Source organism: Anolis carolinensis, chromosome X, assembly GCF_035594765.1.
Source record: "Anolis carolinensis isolate JA03-04 chromosome X, rAnoCar3.1.pri, whole genome shotgun sequence".
In the NCBI taxonomy this organism is placed as follows: domain Eukaryota; kingdom Metazoa; phylum Chordata; class Lepidosauria; order Squamata; family Dactyloidae; genus Anolis; species Anolis carolinensis.
This window is the reverse complement of record NC_085847.1, coordinates 5563773-5580443: the sequence shown is the minus strand read 5'-3', so window position 1 is coordinate 5580443 and position 16671 is coordinate 5563773. Positions and strand designations below refer to the sequence as shown.

Here is a 16671-nt window from a genome sequence, read left to right as displayed (position 1 = left end):
CCCTTCTCCTCCTTTCCTTTTTTCTCGATCTCTTTCCTAGTCCTTCCTTTCCTGATACATATGCTTCTGAGCATTTGCAGTGCCTTTCTCTTTCCTTCTCTTCTCTCTTTTTTCTCCTTCTCCTGTCTCCTTCTTCCTCGTTTTCTTTCTTTCTTTCTCCTTCATTCCCTTCTTTTTCACCTTCGGCTCTCTTTCTTCACCATTTCTTTCTTTCTCCTTCTCTTGCTTTCTTTCATTCCCTTCTTTCATCCTTTCTGCTTTCTCCTCCTTCTCTTTTTCTTTCTACCTCATTCCTTTCCCTCCTTTCCTTCTTTTTCCTTATTGCTTTCTTTCTCTTCCTTCAGTGCTTTCTTCTTTCTCCTTCTCCCTTCCTTCCTTATTCCCTTCTTTTCCCCTTTCCCTTCCTTCCCTCCTTCCCTTTCATTCTTTTTCTTTCTAATATGGAAAAGGAGGGACGAGATGAACCATACGGCCCCCACTGTCTCATGACTTTCTCCTCTCTTTTTCTTTCCTTCTGTCTCTCCTCCATTTGTTCCTTCTTTCTTTCTCCCTCTTTTCCCATATCCAGAAATCAATATATGACTGATATAATTAGATTAGTGAAAGCCCTCGAGACCCCACCATGCCTCTGAGCAGGTGCAGAGTGCCTTTCTGTCTTCTTTGTCCTTTCTTTCTTTTCTTCCTTTTTCTGTCTTTCTCCTTCCTTCCTTCCTTTCTTTCTTTCTTTTTCCTTCTCTCTCTTATAAAATCTCACAAAGAATGCCAAAATTCAAGCGTTTTAATTCTCATAATTAATGACACACATATATATTTTAAAATAATTACAAACACTTCATTAATGAAGGGACTACAGATCCCATACAATCATATACATTGAGGACTACAGATCCCAGAGAGAGGCGATGACTGCTAGCAACAGTTTGGCCTGGACTGACCACTGAGCTCGGATGCGTTTCGTTCAATTTCTGGAATTGAAAGAAGAACAAAGATCATGGGGGGGGGGGTTGATGATGACATATGATTGTATATATACATATAGTAAAGGTCAAGGTTTTCCCCTGACGTTAAGTCCAGTCATGTCTGACTCTGGGGGTTGGTGCTCATCTCCATTTCTAAGCCAAAGAGCCGGCGTTGTCCGTAGACACTTCCAAGGTCATGTGGCCAAAGGCATGACTGCATGGAGTGCCAGGGTTACCTTCCTGCCGGAGCGGTACCTATTGATCTACTCACATTGACATGTTTTCGAACTGCTAGGTTGGCAGGAGCTGGGGCTAACAGCGGGAGCTCACCATGATCCCTGGATTTGAACCACCAACCTTTTGGTCCGCAAGTTCAGCAGCTCAGCGCTTTAACACACTGTGCCACCGGGGCCCCCTATATATACATATATCTATATAACTGTACGTCTGTTTTCATATATGCGGGGACATGAGAGACGCCACCCACAGAATGGTAAAATCTTGGTGACATACGGATGAGGCTCCCGATCCTGGCTCCTTGGCGGCCATTTTTCTCCCACTCCCTCAGAAGGGATTTCTCGAAGGCCAGGGCCGCCACCCGAGAGAAGAAGGCCTGGACGTTTTCCCCTGAAAAGGAAAGAATGGCGGCTGTTTTGAGAAGGACCAAAGAAGAGGACGGAGCCTTGGATCGGTCATTGTTTGAGACTGACCTGTTTTGGATGAAACGGACCAATACTCGGCCTCCATTTCGTTGGCCATCTTGATGGCGTCCGCTTCCGTTCGACGGCATTCGGCCTCCGACTGGAAAAGAAGCCAGACCAAGAGTGACATGGTCACTTCCTGTCGCCCCTTTGGGAGGGAAACCGAGGGAGATTTGCCTCACTTCCTGTTGCCATTTTGTGAGGAAAACGGAGGGATCTTTGCCTCACTTCCTCCCGTCATGTTGAGAGCAAAACCAGGGCCATCTTTACCACTAAATCCTTCTTTGTCCCAACGAGAAAGATGAAGCTGGAACCAGGGCTGTTTTCGTTCAAGGCGTCCTCCAGCCATTGCCTGGAAAAAAAAAGATGAAGACGACAGCCATTTTGAGAAGGACCAAAACGATGATTATTATTGAGGATGTCGATTTATATTCCGCTTTCTCTCTCCACAGAGACTAAAAGCGGCCCACCATTCCAAGCATTACAAGACAACTGACAATATGCCAAACCTGACCTCCGGATGGCAAGATGTCGTTCGATGGCCATTTTGAGAAGGACCAAAAGGGTTATTTTAGACTTAGACCCTTTTCAATGTCATTTCTCCAGAAATGGAAATGACAAGGGAGATCGATAGATAGAAAAAGGAGAAGGAGGAGGACATGGGAAAGCGCACCATCTGTTCATTATTCCTGGATTAAAATAACATTAACATTTATCCTTCTGGCTTCACAATTAATGATTCATCGGCCGTTGAGATATAGATATATACACACACACACATACGGAGATAAATGTCTGATTAAAAATAGAATATCTATCTATCTATATAAAATTATAATATAAATATATAATATATATGATATATATAATTTGTAATATATATAAATTATATATATATATATATATATATATATATATATATATATATGTGTGAGAATAAAAAAGGGGATTAGTTTTGATTTAAAAATGGAAAATTATATTTAAATATAGTAAGTATATTATATTATATAGGATATCTAATATATAATATATATAATATTATTGGAATATAAAATCTGCGAAACAGCGAATCTGCGGAACCCGAACCGCAAATTAGCGAGGGAGCACTGTATACCTACACACATACACATATAATATGTTTTATAGATATATAGATAGATAAGATATAAAAGATTATAAATGGGGGAAAATAGGACTTACTTGGTGTGACCCAAAGTCTGGATATCGGCCAGATCGAAGACAGTGACGATGACTGTAATAATTAAAAATTACTATTATTATTGTGATTATTATTATGCAGTGACATCACGTCCTGCCGCCATTTCTTTTTACCTTCGGCTCCTCTGTAATAAGCGGAAGCGATGCATTTGAACTTCTCCTGCCCGGCTGTATCCCATCTGAAAGCAGAGAAGAAGAAAAATTAAAAACGTAATAGAATAAAATAATACAGAAATAAATAAACAAGGACATGACGTTGCAAGGCCTGAGCTGCTCATGGAGATTCGTAATTCAGAATCATATAAAATAATAAGGATAATAATAAATATAATAGTGACAATAATAAAATACAAAATCATAATAATATACAAAATAACAACAACAACAAGGGCAACAGCAATAATGTAAGTCCTTCCTTACATCTGGAGACTGTAGGGGACCCCCAAAATCTCAAAGCGTTCGATCTCGAAATCCACGCCAATGGTGGCCTTGTAGCTCCGGTCAAAAGCGTTCTTGCAGAATCTGAAAGAAAGATTTTGTTATTTTGAAATGGGATTATTCCCTTCTATGCAAGGGGTCTGTCTGGATGGCCTCTGGGGGTCCCTCCCTCCCTTCGGACGTACCTGTTGATGAGGCTGGTCTTCCCAACACAAAGGTCTCCCACCACAACCACTTTGGAGACGCCCAGCCTGTCAGAAAAACCACCCCACAGAAAAGAATAACGATAATAATAATAATAATGGAGCCAATGAAACAATTATTATATAAATTTACTCTTATTCTCATCATATAATTCATCATTATATATAATAATTTTAGTAGTCTTATATACTTATTATTTTAGTATTACTATAAGAATGTATTATTATATACTATTATTATTATTTTGGTATTATGATTTATATTGATGTATTATTATTGTAGTATATAAATGGATAATGGAGGAAGCCAGGGAGTTCCAGAAAAACATCTACTTCTGCTTTATTGACTATTCTAAAGCCTTCGACTGTGTGGACCATAACAAACTGTGGCATGTTCTTGGTGGTCTGGGGAGACCAAGTCCCCTTGTCTGTCTCCTGAGAAATCTGTATAAAGTCGCCACAGTCAGAACAGACCATGGAACAGGAGACGGGTTCCAGATTGGGAACGGAGTGCGGACATCAGGGCTGCATCCTCTCACCCTCCCTATTCAACTTGTACACAGAACACATCATGCGACGTGCAGGGCTTGACGAATTCAAGGCTGGAGTTAAAACGACTGGAAGAAACATGAACAACCTTAGGTATGCAGATGAGACCACTCTGATGGCCGAAAGTGAGGAGGAGCTGAGGAGCCTTATCACCAAGGGGAAAGAAAGAAGAAAGTGCAAAAGCCGGGCTGCAGTTAAACATCAAGAAAACCAAGATCATGGCAACTACACCTATGGATAACTGGCAAATAGAGGGAGAAAACGTGGAGGCAATGACAGACTTTATATTTCTAGGTGCAAAGATCACTGCAGATGCAGACTTCAGCCAGGAAATCAGAAGACGTTTCCTTCTTGGGAGGAGAGCAATGGCCAACCTTGACGAGAAAAGAGTGAAGAGCAGAGACATCCCACGGGCAACGAAGGTCCGCAGAGTCAAAGCAATGGTATTCCCTATAGCAAGTTATGGTTGCGAGAGCTGGACCATAAGGAAGGCTGAGCGAAGGAAGAGAGACGCTTTTGAACTCTGGTGCTGGAGGAAAATCCTGAGCGTGCCTTGGACCTTGGCGAGAAGATCCCACCAGTCCATCCTCCGGGAAATAATGCCCAATGGCTGCTCACTGGAGGGAAGGATAGTAGAGGTGAAGTACTTTGGCCACATCATGAGAAGACAAGAGACCTTGGAGAAGAGAATGATGCTGGGGAAAATGGAAGGAAAAAGGAAGAGGGGCCGACCAAGAGCGAGATGGATGGACGGGATCCTTGAAGGGACGGGGGGCGGTGACGGCCGACAGGGAGCTCTGGCCTGGGCTGGTCCATGAGGTCACCAAGAGTCAGAAAGGACTATGCAACTGAGCAGCAGCAGCAGCATAAATGTGTCATTATTTGAGTATTCTTGGAATGGAATAATATTATTTAAGTATATAAATTTAGTATTATTTATTATTCTTATATAAATGCATTTGCTTTCCGGTGGTCCAATGCATTTTTATGCATATTAATAATAATAATGATAATAATAATAACAATCTGCCAACTGCAAAAGGCCACCCTGCTGGGATCTGTGTGCATCATCTGAAAATATATCACACAGTCCTAGACACTTGGCAACTGTTTGACTTGTGATTTTGTGATACGAAATCCAGCATATCTGTCTTGTTTGTTGTGACATAATAATAATAATAAGTCCTAAACACTTGGGAAGTGTTTGACTTGTGACTTTGTGATACGAAACCCAGCATATCTATCTTGTTTGCTGTGTCATACAATAATAATAATAATAATAATAATAATAATAAAGGGACACTCACCCAGATGTATTGGTGTTTTTCCTCTGGCAGGTGAGTCTCACCTGTTCATGGAAGCCTTCTTTGAATTGGAGGCAGGCCTCAGGGCTGTAAGCCTGGAAACACAATAATAATAATAATAATAATATATGGATATACACATATATGCATGCTATAATGCATCAATATTAATATCATATGACAATCTAATAGAAATATAACAAGAATATGGCACTTAATATTGGATAATAATAGGGCAATCATAATAAGGCTAGACGAGGCGAAGGGTGGACCTTGGGGAAGGCGGCGAGGCTCCTGTCCGGGGCGACGGGGGGCCTCGGGGCCTCCATGGCCGGCCTTGGGGGGGGAGGGGGGGCTCGGGGGCCTTTGGGGGGCCTGGACCAGGAAGGGAGGGGTCACGTGGCGCCCTGGCCCCTCCGCACCCCTCCCCTTCTGCGTTGCCGCGGCAACAGGGAAACACAGGACAGGCATGGCTTCGTGCGCACGCGCGGGGGAAAGGGGCGCGGAAAGGGGCGGGGTTGCGTATGCAAAGGACGCCAAGCCTCCGGTTTCCAAGGAGCGGTCACTTTGCCGCCCCCGGTGGACGCCTTGAGAATGGCAAGAGGCGCGGCTCGCAGCTCCCATGCGCGGGCCTTTGCTGCCATCATGTGGCCGGAGTGGAACACTGCATTGCTAGATTCTTAAGTCTATTGATATGCTATTCTATTGATAAATGACTAGCTGAGGCTTTGCCGCCCCCAGTGGACACATTGAGAATGGCCCGCCTTCATTCGTGGCTCCCATGTGCGGGCCTTTGCTGCCATCATGTGCCTGGCCTGGAACACCGCACTGCTATATTATTCGATTGATATATGAGATGATATGATATATGGGATTGATATATGGGAGCCCCGGTGGCGAAGTATGTTAAAGCACTGAGCTGCTAAACTTGCGGACTGAAAGGTCTCAGGTCCAAATCCTGGGAGCGGAATGAGCCCCCGCTGTTAGCCCCAGCTCCTGCCAATCTAGCAGTTCAAAAACATGCCAATGTGAGTAGAGTAATAGGTACCGCTCCGGCGGGAAGGTAACCCTGGCGCTCCATGCAGTCATGCCAGTGGCCACATGACCTTGGAGGTGTCTACAGACAACGCCGGCTCTTCGGCCTAGAAATGGAGATGAGCCCCAACCCTCAGAGTCGGTCACGACTGGACTTAAGGTCAGGGGAAACCTTGACCTTTATTTATATATGATATGATATGATATTCTATTGTTATGCTAGGACTTTGCCGCCCCCAGTGAACACCTTGAGATTGGCACTGCTGTGATTGTGGCTCCCATGCGCAGGCCTTTGCTGCCATCATGTGGCCAGAGCCAAACACTGCACCGCTTGGGTCACTCCTCCCGGATGGCCAGGCTCTTGGGAGCCAAGGAAGGTGCTTTGGGATTTGATCTGTTTCTGTTTTCACATGTATGTTTGGCATTGAATTTGGCCATTGGTGATGTTGGAAAGGGCTTGGAGCCCCCCTCCCCCCCCAGGTGAGAAAAGGGGCATCAAAAGGCAGTAAATAAAATAAAATGATGTAAATGCCCCATTGATGATGAACCCAAGTCCTATTCATTACGGATTGAAATTGGCCCTGTTTTTGTATCCAAGCCCCTTTGATCACATCCTAAGGTTCCCATTTCTTACAGGTTGAAATCATTCCCAATGAGGGCTCATAGAGTTGCCTTGGAGGCGCCCAGAAGTGCCTAGAAGGGCCAAAACATTCCCTTCTCCAACCACGACCCCAAGAGAGGAAGGAACACGCAGACAGGGAGAGAGAGAGATAAAGATATATTTTAAGGCTCAGGAAAAACATCTTCTTCTTCTTCTTCTTCTCATCACAAAACAAAGAAAGAGGAGACATTGGAATGAAGAAGTCCACTGTGCTTCCCTGCTCAGTTCCTGCTGAGAAAGACAGCCCTCCGGACGGACGGACGGACGGAGGGAGGGACCCCCCCCCCCCAGTTGTTGCATATTTTCTTCCCAATACAATACAGTCCTTTTGTTGTTCTTCTGCCGGTTCTTCCTTCCATTTCCCCCCCACAGCATGGCCGCCCCGTGCACTGTATTTCCCCAAACCAAAACGGGTGGCGGTGGCGGTGGCAGCAGCAGTCCCGTGGGTGGGTGGCCAGGGCAAGATGGCCGCTGCCTGGTGGGCTCATTTGGGGAGGGGGGCGTCCCCGAGGGCCTCCCCGAAGCGGATCTTCTGCCCGGGGCGGAGGCGGAAGGCGAAGTGGGCGGGGGCCTCGAAGAGGAGCACGATGGTGGAGCCCAGGTTGAACTCCCCCAGGGGCTCCCCCCGCCGCAGGGCCACGCCCCCCGGCCCCCGCCCCACGCCCCCGGGGACCTCCCCCCCCTCCGACCCAAAGCACACGTCCCGGAAGGAGCCCGCGCGGTCCCCGGGCCGGTTCGTCTGCAGCTCCTGCACGGGGGGAGGGAGGGAGGGAGGGAGAGAGTTGGGCATCGGCTCCAAAAGCGGGTGGCCTTCCCACTTCAAAGACCCCCATAATTTTAAGTTACAGCATAACAAACATATCTGACACGTTTGGGTCCCGACCCATCAAAGCCCATGGGGAGCCTTAGTGGAACAAACCAACAAATGTACATTGGACACTGGCTGCAAAAGCGGGTGGCCTTCCCGCTTCAAAGACCCCCATAATTTTAAGTTACAGCATAACAAACATATCTGACACGTTTGGGTCCCGACCCATCAGAGCCAATTCGGGGCCTTAGTGGGACCAGCCAACCAAGGCGCAGGCAGGCGCTCCCTTCCCGCCCCCCCTCCCCCCCTCCGTGGGTCTGACCTGGTCAAAGTAGATGCGAATGGAGCCCACGTTCTGTGCGCCGACGGCGGTGAGCGAGAAGAAGCCGTGCTCCCAGCAGCCGCAGAGCAGCACCCGCTCGTTGTGGCAGAAGAGGGAGCGCACCCAGCGCACCACCCCCGGGCTCACCGACATCAGCGAGCCTGCCCAGAGCGGGGGGGGGGGGGGACGCGTCACCACCATCGCAAGGACATAAGAAACACACACACACACACACACCCCCCCAAGGCACACGTGAGCCCTGCAACCTCCTCTCTCCAAGGATCCCTGGACCCAGGTCTGACTCAAGAGGACGGATCTTGAGCACTGACTCTTGAGTTGACCCTCGACTCCATGGGATGGCAGGGCCCGATGGGGAGGAAGGCGGTAGGCAGGCGGAGGGGAGGAGTCACCTGGGAAATGGCGCCGGAGGGCCACCCGCCAATCCGTGGGGGAGTGGAATCCGTGGTAGTCCCCGGGGGCCAAGTAGATGACGCAGTGGAAGAGGTCGCGGCCCTCCCCGGAGACCAGGCGCTGCTGGAAGGAGGCGGAGTCCGAGGCCGAGGGGGCGGGGCCAGAGGAGGAGGAGGAGGAGCAGGAGGAGGAGGCGGGGCCTGGCGAGAAGGAAGGAGGGAGGGACAGGGAGAGTGGCAGGGACACAATGTATAATAATGATAGGAAGGAAGGAAGGAAGACCAAGATGGCCGCCGTGCAAGATGGCCGCCGTGCAAGATGGCCGCCGTGCAAGATGGCCGCCGTGCAAGATGGCCGCCGTGCAAGATGGCCGCCGTGCAAGATGGCCGCCGTGCAAGATGGCCGCCGTGCAAGATGGCCGCCGTGCAAGACCACCCGCCAAAGGAGGCCCAATAATGGCTAATACGGGTACGTACCGGAGGGTGTGTGGTGGTGGGGCGGGGGTGCCCGGGGGGGGAGGTGTGTGTGGGGGAGGGGCCCCAGGAAGTCCTCCAGGGAGTAGGTGACGCCCTTGACCTGCTCCACCTCGCAGTTCCGCACCCGCCCGAAGCTCAGGATCCGGCCGTCCGAGGGGCTGACCTGCGTCCGGGGAGGGGAGGGGGGGGGAGAGAGGGGCGTGACCCTGTGGGCGGAGGAGAGGCCCCCCCCCTCCCTCCCTCCCTCCCCCCCTCCCTCACTCACCAGGGGGGAGGCGGAGGCGGAGGCGGAGGCGGGGTGTGCGGCGTGGAGGGGCCGCGCGTGGGGCTTGAGCCGGCGAGCGAAGAAGTGGCTGAGGGAGGCGTAGTGTCGCAGGTCCTCCTCGGCGGCCTCGCGCAGGTCCACCCCGAAGGCCCAGGCGTAGAGGCCCAGGACGGGGCCCCGCAGCCAGACCGGCAGCTCCACGCGGCTCAGCCGCCCCCACGCCCGAGACACCAGCCGCGTCGGCAGAGAGCGGTACAGCCACACCTGCACACAAGCACACACGCCCGTCAGCCGGAACAACAACAACAACAACAACGTAAGAATAAGATCATATAAGTAATAAGATAGGTAATATTAATAGGAAATAAATAATATCATAAATAATATGACATAAATGATACCATAAATAATATAAAAACAATAATAATAAAGGTAAAGTCCAGTCATGTCTGACCCCGGGGGTTGGGCTCATCTCCATTTCTAAGCCAAAGTGCCGGCGTTGTCCGTAGACACCTCCAAGGTCATGTAGCCAGCATGACTGCATGGAGCGCCAAGGTTACCTTCCCGCCAGAGCGGTACCTATTGATCTACTCACATTGGCATGTTTTCGAACTCCTAGGTTGGCAGGAGCTGGAGCTAACAGCAGCCACTCACGCCGCTCCCAGGGTTTGAACCTGGAACCTTTTGGTCTCCAGCTCAGTGCTTTAACGCACTTCGCCACCGGGACTCCTTAAATAATACCATAAATAATATAAAAACAACAATAATAATATAAAATAAAAAATACCATAAATAATAAATAATCATAATCATAATACATGAACATATAAAACATAAATAATAAGAATATATTATGATAGTAATAAATATAAATCATCATCATCCTGCATCATCACATGTTTCTTCCTAGACAATAGATAGATATTCATTCCATCCCAGTGTTGGCCGCAGCATCACCCTAGATATACAACAATAACAACAACAACACTGCTGTAATGATAATGATAATGATGATGTTGATGTTGGTCCTATGGATTACCCTGGAGAGGATGAGGAGGGCCAGGGGCCACGGGGGGCCCCGCAGGCACTGCAAGGACAGCCTGGACACAAACACACAAACAAACACACAGCAAAAAAGGTCAGGCCGACGGGTGGCGGAAGGGGACGCCCCCCCCCCCCCCCGGGAAAAGGGGCGCAGGAGCGTCGCTCACCAGGTCCCCGATGGAGGAGGAGGAAGAGGCCGGCACATGACGTCATTCAGTCTTGAGAGAGAGAGAGAGAGAGAGAGAGAGAGAGAGAGAGTGGTGACGTCACTCATTCATTCACTCACTCATTCATTCATAAGTAGGACCGCCTGGAGCCTCCATTCAGAAGAATTCAGGGGAATCCTAAGGATAGTCATAATTTAATTATTTTATTATTATATAATATTATATATTGTTATATGCAATGATAATATTCATTAACTTATAAATTAATTATAAGTATGTCACATTATTCCATTATTTATTATTTTATTTATTCTATTATGTATTATTAGAGTCCATTCTTCTATATGCTATTAATATATTCTAGGATTATACATGATTACATTTCTAAAATAGAATAATTATGTCATATATTTATAATTTAATAAATATTAATCATTATTAAATATATATGACTACACTTATCGTCGTCATCCTCATCCTTTCCAAAGGAAGTCCATATGATCCACTAGATAAATAGTTGGCGGAAAGGTCATCTAGCCTGACTCCGTTGTATCCCAAGGCAAACAAGGCAGGAAGGAATGTTTGCCAAGGAAGGCCAGTCATGGGATACTTTGCACCAAGAAGACACACAGAGAGAGGGGTCAACAGTCACCTACTACAATATATTATTTAATTTATTATCATTATTATTATTATTATTATTATTATTATTATTATTATTATTATTATTGAGCTGAACACTCTAACTAACAATCAGGACATTGCAATTGTAATTATTATTATTTCTATTATTATTACTATTATTATTAGTATTATTATTATTATTAGCTTTCCTTGAAGGCATCCATAGAATCTCTTTTAATAATAACAATAATAATATATAATAATTTAAAATACGTAAAATATGCAATTATAATATAACAGATTATATGCAATATAATAATATAGTATATTAAATGTAATATAATAACATAGCTAACATATGCAATATAGAAATACATATATAATATGTCATATATGTGATACAATATTATATAGTATATATGTAATACATTCAATATAATAATATACTACACAATATGTAATATATGCAATACAATAATATAATAATTTGTGTAAAATAATTAAAATAATATATTGCAAGTAGTATATGCAATATAACAATATATTATATAGTGCAATTTATATGAGTAATATATTTAGTATATGTAATATAATAATATTATTATATTAGATGTAATAGATGTAATAATAATAATAATAATAATAATAGCTCATCTGTCTGCCAAGGTACCTTGGGAAGGAAGGGAGGGTTCTGCAGAGTGCAAAGGGAGAGGAAGGGAAGCCAGGCTTTTATAAATAAGGCTGACCCGGATTTAAAGGGCCGGCGCCTCCTTCTGCCATTGGTGCGGAGGGGAGCCCCATGGAGGACCGTGCCAAAACGGTCTAATTTTAGTCTCATTCTCCTCAATGAACCCGCCATTTCTCTTTGAGGGGTTGGTCAAGGGGGTCACTGCCGACCCCTCTGACCCCAAACCCAGTGACCCTTTGACCATCCAATTCCTAGCCAGAGAAGTTCAGAGAGTTCCTTTGGCTCTATGGGGCAGACAGAGACACTTAAAGGGACGGCGCCACCAGGAAAATAATGTTACCTATTATTCTTTGACATATTCGATTATATTTTTATATTAGTAAAGGTAAAGGTTTCGCCTGTCCAGTCGTATCCGACTCTGGGGGTTGGTGCTCATCTCCATTTCTAAGCCAAAGAGTCGGCGTTGTCTGTAGACAGTCATGTGGCTGGCATGATTTATATCACTTATGTCAAATAATAATAGGTAAAATGACTAAAAATAAGCCTTCCTTTCACAATGATGACAACTCAAGGTGTATACCAAGATGAATATCTATCATATCTCATCCTGTGAGCAAAGCTGTCTTGATGGTAAACAACAACAACAACAACAACAACAACAACAACAACAACAAGACAGCCAAAGCAGGATGAGCTGATGACAACAGGGCCTCAATGGAGGGAAATAAGCCCATTGATAAGACAGGCCGGCTCAAAGGTGAAGCCAACACCAAGGGAGGGAAGGAAGAGGGATTAGCATCGCCCCCAAACAGGGCCTTTGGACTCTGGACTACACACAAATAGATCTGGAAATCATGCAAAATAATAATAATAAAATACCCAGGAAAAATAGTGAGGAAAAATTAGAAATAAATAGGAAACAGTAATAATCGCCATGATCAACACTAATCAATAGAGTGATTATTACCTCAATAATAATAATAATAATTATATACACAGAAAAATAATAAATAATAATATTGAGGAAAAAAAATAAGAAATAAATAGGAAACAGTAATAATCACCATGATCAACACTAATCAATAGAGTGATTATTACCTCAATAATAATAATAATAATAATTATATACACAGAAAAATAATAAATAATAATATTGAGGAAAAAAAATAAGAAATAAATAGGAAACAGTAATAATCACCATGATCAACACTAATCAATAGAGTGATTATTACCTCAATAATAATAATAATAATTATATACACAGAAAAATAATAAATAATAATATTGAGAAAAAAAATAAGAAATAGGAAACAATGATAATGGCCATAATCAATAGTAATCAATAGCTAGAATCAATACTAATCAATAGAGTGATTATTACCTCAATAATAATAACAATAATTATATACACAGAAACATAATAAATAATAACATTGAGAAAAAAAATAAATAGGAAAGAGTAATAATGGCCACAATCAATCCTGATCAATAACCGATACGGATCAAAGGGGTGGTGATGCTTACCTCCCAGGGGTGGGCGATCCTGGGTGGGACCTCGATGCCCTGCTCCTCCAGCTGCTTCTCCTTGTGGCTCCGGTACCCTCGGTACGTGGCGTACCCGCCCCCGGTCGCCAACAGGAAGTGCAGGGGGCGCCACCGCAGGACCCCCCGCGAGGCCACAGAGTGCGCCTGCCGCTCCGCTGCCCAGCCAGAGAAACAGTTATAATATTCATATTATTATGAACACTTAACATTACATAAAAATACTATATTACATTAAGATTACTATTATATTGTATTACATCAATACTTTTGTTTTATCATTATATTATTATTATATTCATTTAGATTATATTACATGTATTATTTATTATATTTATTATTATATTTATTTAGATTATATTATTGTACAGTAGTCTCTCACTTATCCAATGGGCCGGCAGAATAAGCGAATATGTTGGATAATAAGGAGAGGTTAAGGAAAAGCCTATTAAACATCAAATTAGGTTATGATTTTACAAATTAAGCACCAAAACATTATGTTATACAACAAATTTGACAGAAAAAGTAGTTCAATACGCAGTAATGCTACGTAGTAATTACTGTATTTACAAATTTAGCACCAAAATATCACGATGTATTGAAAACATTGACTACAAAAATGCCTTGGATAATCATCCTCTATCATCATCATTATCATCATCATCATCATTTAATTACTTATTAATCGCCCTCTATCCAAGATGCTCTAGGCGATTTACAAGCTAAAATTGTAAAGGATAAAAATACATACATACAAATATTGATAAAATTAACATAATCCAGAACATTGGATAAGCGAGTGTTGGATAAGTGAGACTCTACTGTATTTATTTATTGTATAATACACTATTATATTATATTACATTAGTATTGTTATATTATTATTGATCGTGTTGTTAATATATATTATCATATATACACCCATAAATATCCTTACCGACGAATCTGAGCAACGAGGGTCTCGCTAGCATCTTAACGGGGGGTCCATTTCTGGCCTTTGAGACACAATGACTGAAGCAGAGACTGCCAAGATACAGAACGATATAATAAATAAGAATATAAACAATTCTAATATAATATAACATAATATAAATACATTTAGTAATAATAGTATGATACCTTCTAATAATATAATAATAAGTATGAAAGCAGAAAAATAAGACAACAAAGGATTCATTCCCCCAGGCAGGAAGGAGCCAGGCTTTGAAGCTGCAAGGCCATTCAATGCTAATTAAAGTGGCCAATGGCAACGTTCACACTTGCCTCCAACAGACAGGAGTTCTTTCTTAATTCCATAGATATATAAACTTCATTTCCTTCGTTTCCAACAGACCTCTCAGCCTTTGAAGATGCCATTAGTCACAGAAGCAGGCGAAATGTCAGGAGAGAATGCTACTTAACTGGGCCATGGCCAGACAGCCCGGAAAACAACTCACAGCAACCCAGTGATTCCAACCACTGAAGGGACATGGGAAACCTGCCGACCCATCTCTCTCATTGAACTCTGGCTTAAAATGGTCCTTAATTAAAGGGATATTAATAGGCCTGAAGGTCGTTAGGGCCGATGAGGAAACCCAAGGAACGAAGGCCTTGAAAGAGGATCTATCTATCCATCTATATACATACATACATACACGAGTACACACACACACACATATATAATATTACATACATTATACTATATTATATATTACCGTATCTATATTATATACATATATATATATATATAAAATTTATTTTGATATATTATATTACATTATATAATTCATATATAGTATAGTACAATGTATATATCATAACAGATATGCAATGTAATATAATATGAGAATATAAATTACATATATTATCTAATACACATACAGTAATATATAATGGAGTATAATGTATATAATATTATAATCGAATCTACTAGAAGATATATAATGTAATATAACATCATACAATTTATATATACTAATATACATATGGTAATATACGATACAGTATAGCATATTATATATTTATGTATATTAGATACTATAGATATGTATAGGTAAAGGTAAAGGTTTCTCCTGACGTTAAGTCCAGTCATGTCTGACTCTGGGGGTTGGTGCTCATCTCCATTTCTAAGCCAAAGAGCCGGCGTTGTCCGTAGACTCCTCCAAGGTCATGTGGCCACTGGCATGACTGCATGGAGAGTAGATTATGTGTATATATATATGTATATATATATATGACATTATATATACCTGATGGTATATTATTTTATAGCATTATATATATTGCACAGGGATAGATAGAGAGAGGGAGATGTACATCCTACTCGCCTCGTTTCCAAGAGGCCTCACAACATCTCTGAGGCCTAAGGCGACTCCTGTGTGTGTGAATGAATGAACGGCGGCCTTCACGCCTCACGCTCATCCGCCGCCATCCGTTCTCGGCGTTGCTTCCCCGCCTCGCGGCCTCCACCCCCGGCTCCCTCCGCCCTTTCCCTGCCTCTTCCCCCCGCCGAGGTCCCTACCTGTCTTGCCGGCGGAGGAAAAGAGCCCCCGGCGCGGCCCTCTTCCCCGGCTGGAGCGCAGCGCGAAGTGAACCCGTCACGGCCGGAGCCGCCATTTTGGATCCGCGGCCTAGTGGCTCCTCGGCGAGCCTGCCTGCCTGTCTCCCGGGAAGAGACCGGGAGAAGGGGAGCGGGAGGCGGCGCGGGCGGGGGGGGGGTGACCCAGGCCGGGGAGGGGGGCGGAGCGAGGGCCGGGCGGAGGGAAGGCGGGAGCGAGGCCTAGCCCAAGCCCAAGCCCCGGGCTCTCGTAGCCTCCTCGCGCCTCCAGGAAGGTCGACTCAGGAGGAAGGAAGGAAGGCAGGCTTGAGGAGAGAGTCAGAGAATCTCCTCAGAGCCCTCTGTAGTCCATTCTCACCCAGACTTCAGCAGCATGTGTGTGTGTATATATATATATATATATACATTCCTGAGCATTATTTTCTGTGTACAGCCTGCACTGGGTGGAAGAATTGTAATTAATTAGTGTTTACGCGCTCATTATCCAACCGCACATTAATTAAACCCTCCGACGATAGGTGCCAATTAGGTTGCCAAACGAGGCAAAGTCGTGTGTCAACCCTTTAATTAAATGTTATTGAGGTTTATATACCTATGATTAATTTCCGGATGCAACGCCTCTTGTTAATTAATTAAGGAAGGGCCCTGTGAATACCTTGGCAGATGGGAGTTGTAGTTCGCCCGCATCAAGAGAGCCCTAAACGCAGCCAATGGCGGATA

At 44.3% G+C, this 16671-nt stretch overlaps 2 protein-coding genes across 8 annotated transcripts; both read right to left on the bottom strand.

Moving 5' to 3' along the window:
• Nucleotides 1-760: 760 nt before the first annotated feature.
• rab36 (RAB36, member RAS oncogene family) lies at nt 761-5840 on the bottom strand. 2 transcript variants are annotated; one of them, XM_062958488.1, is made up of 10 exons: nt 5645-5840; nt 5376-5467; nt 3502-3567; nt 3299-3400; nt 2993-3057; nt 2861-2912; nt 1931-2012; nt 1670-1808; nt 1473-1586; nt 761-965 (listed from the first exon to the last, which is right to left on the bottom strand). In XM_062958488.1, exons 1-10 carry the CDS (start codon nt 5699-5701, stop codon nt 910-912), a joined length of 825 nt encoding a protein of 274 aa, XP_062814558.1. In that variant the 5' UTR covers nt 5702-5840; the 3' UTR covers nt 761-909. The 2 variants fall into 2 exon arrangements, with proteins under 2 accessions (XP_062814558.1, XP_062814559.1); XM_062958489.1 differs by having other exon boundaries at nt 1670-1760; nt 5645-5832.
• A 1328-nt stretch (nt 5841-7168) lies between these two features.
• On the bottom strand, nt 7169-16292 carry pisd (phosphatidylserine decarboxylase). Of its 6 annotated transcripts, none has more exons than XM_062958479.1 (8): nt 15916-16292; nt 14354-14438; nt 13398-13583; nt 9361-9614; nt 9086-9252; nt 8609-8809; nt 8199-8359; nt 7169-7816 (listed from the first exon to the last, which is right to left on the bottom strand). In XM_062958479.1, the coding sequence occupies exons 1-8, from the start codon at nt 16008-16010 to the stop codon at nt 7553-7555; spliced, it is 1413 nt and encodes a 470-aa protein (XP_062814549.1). In that variant the 5' UTR covers nt 16011-16292; the 3' UTR covers nt 7169-7552. The 6 variants fall into 6 exon arrangements, with proteins under 6 accessions (XP_062814549.1, XP_062814548.1, XP_062814550.1 ...); XM_062958478.1 differs by having other exon boundaries at nt 9086-9248; nt 9351-9614; nt 15916-16288; XM_062958480.1 differs by having other exon boundaries at nt 9086-9248; nt 9351-9614; nt 13398-13573; nt 14353-14438; nt 15916-16282.
• Between the last annotated feature and the right edge of the window lie 379 nt (nt 16293-16671).

What these genes read in the sequence shown, in the direction of transcription:
- pisd (XM_062958478.1), bottom strand. Translation starts at nt 16,010, where the DNA reads ATGGCGGCTCCGGCCGTGACGGGTTCACTTCGCGCTGCGCTCCAGCCG. An exon ending in GGATCGCCCACCCCTGGGAG is followed by an intron (nt 9,615 to 13,397) that starts GTAAGCATCACC and finishes GCTTGTGTGCAG; the next exon opens with GTGTGGCTGTACCGCTCTCT. An exon ending in CCGCCTCCGCCTCCCCCCTG is followed by an intron (nt 9,249 to 9,350) that starts GTGAGTGAGGGA and finishes CCCCGGACGCAG; the next exon opens with GTCAGCCCCTCGGACGGCCG.
- rab36 (XM_062958488.1), bottom strand. Translation starts at nt 5,701, where the DNA reads ATGGAGGCCCCGAGGCCCCCCGTCGCCCCGGACAGGAGCCTCGCCGCC. An exon ending in TTATTACAGAGGAGCCGAAG is followed by an intron (nt 2,913 to 2,992) that starts GTAAAAAGAAAT and finishes TAATTATTACAG; the next exon opens with TCATCGTCACTGTCTTCGAT. An exon ending in GGACAAAGAAGGATTTAGTG is followed by an intron (nt 1,809 to 1,930) that starts GTAAAGATGGCC and finishes TCCCTCCCAAAG; the next exon opens with GGGCGACAGGAAGTGACCAT.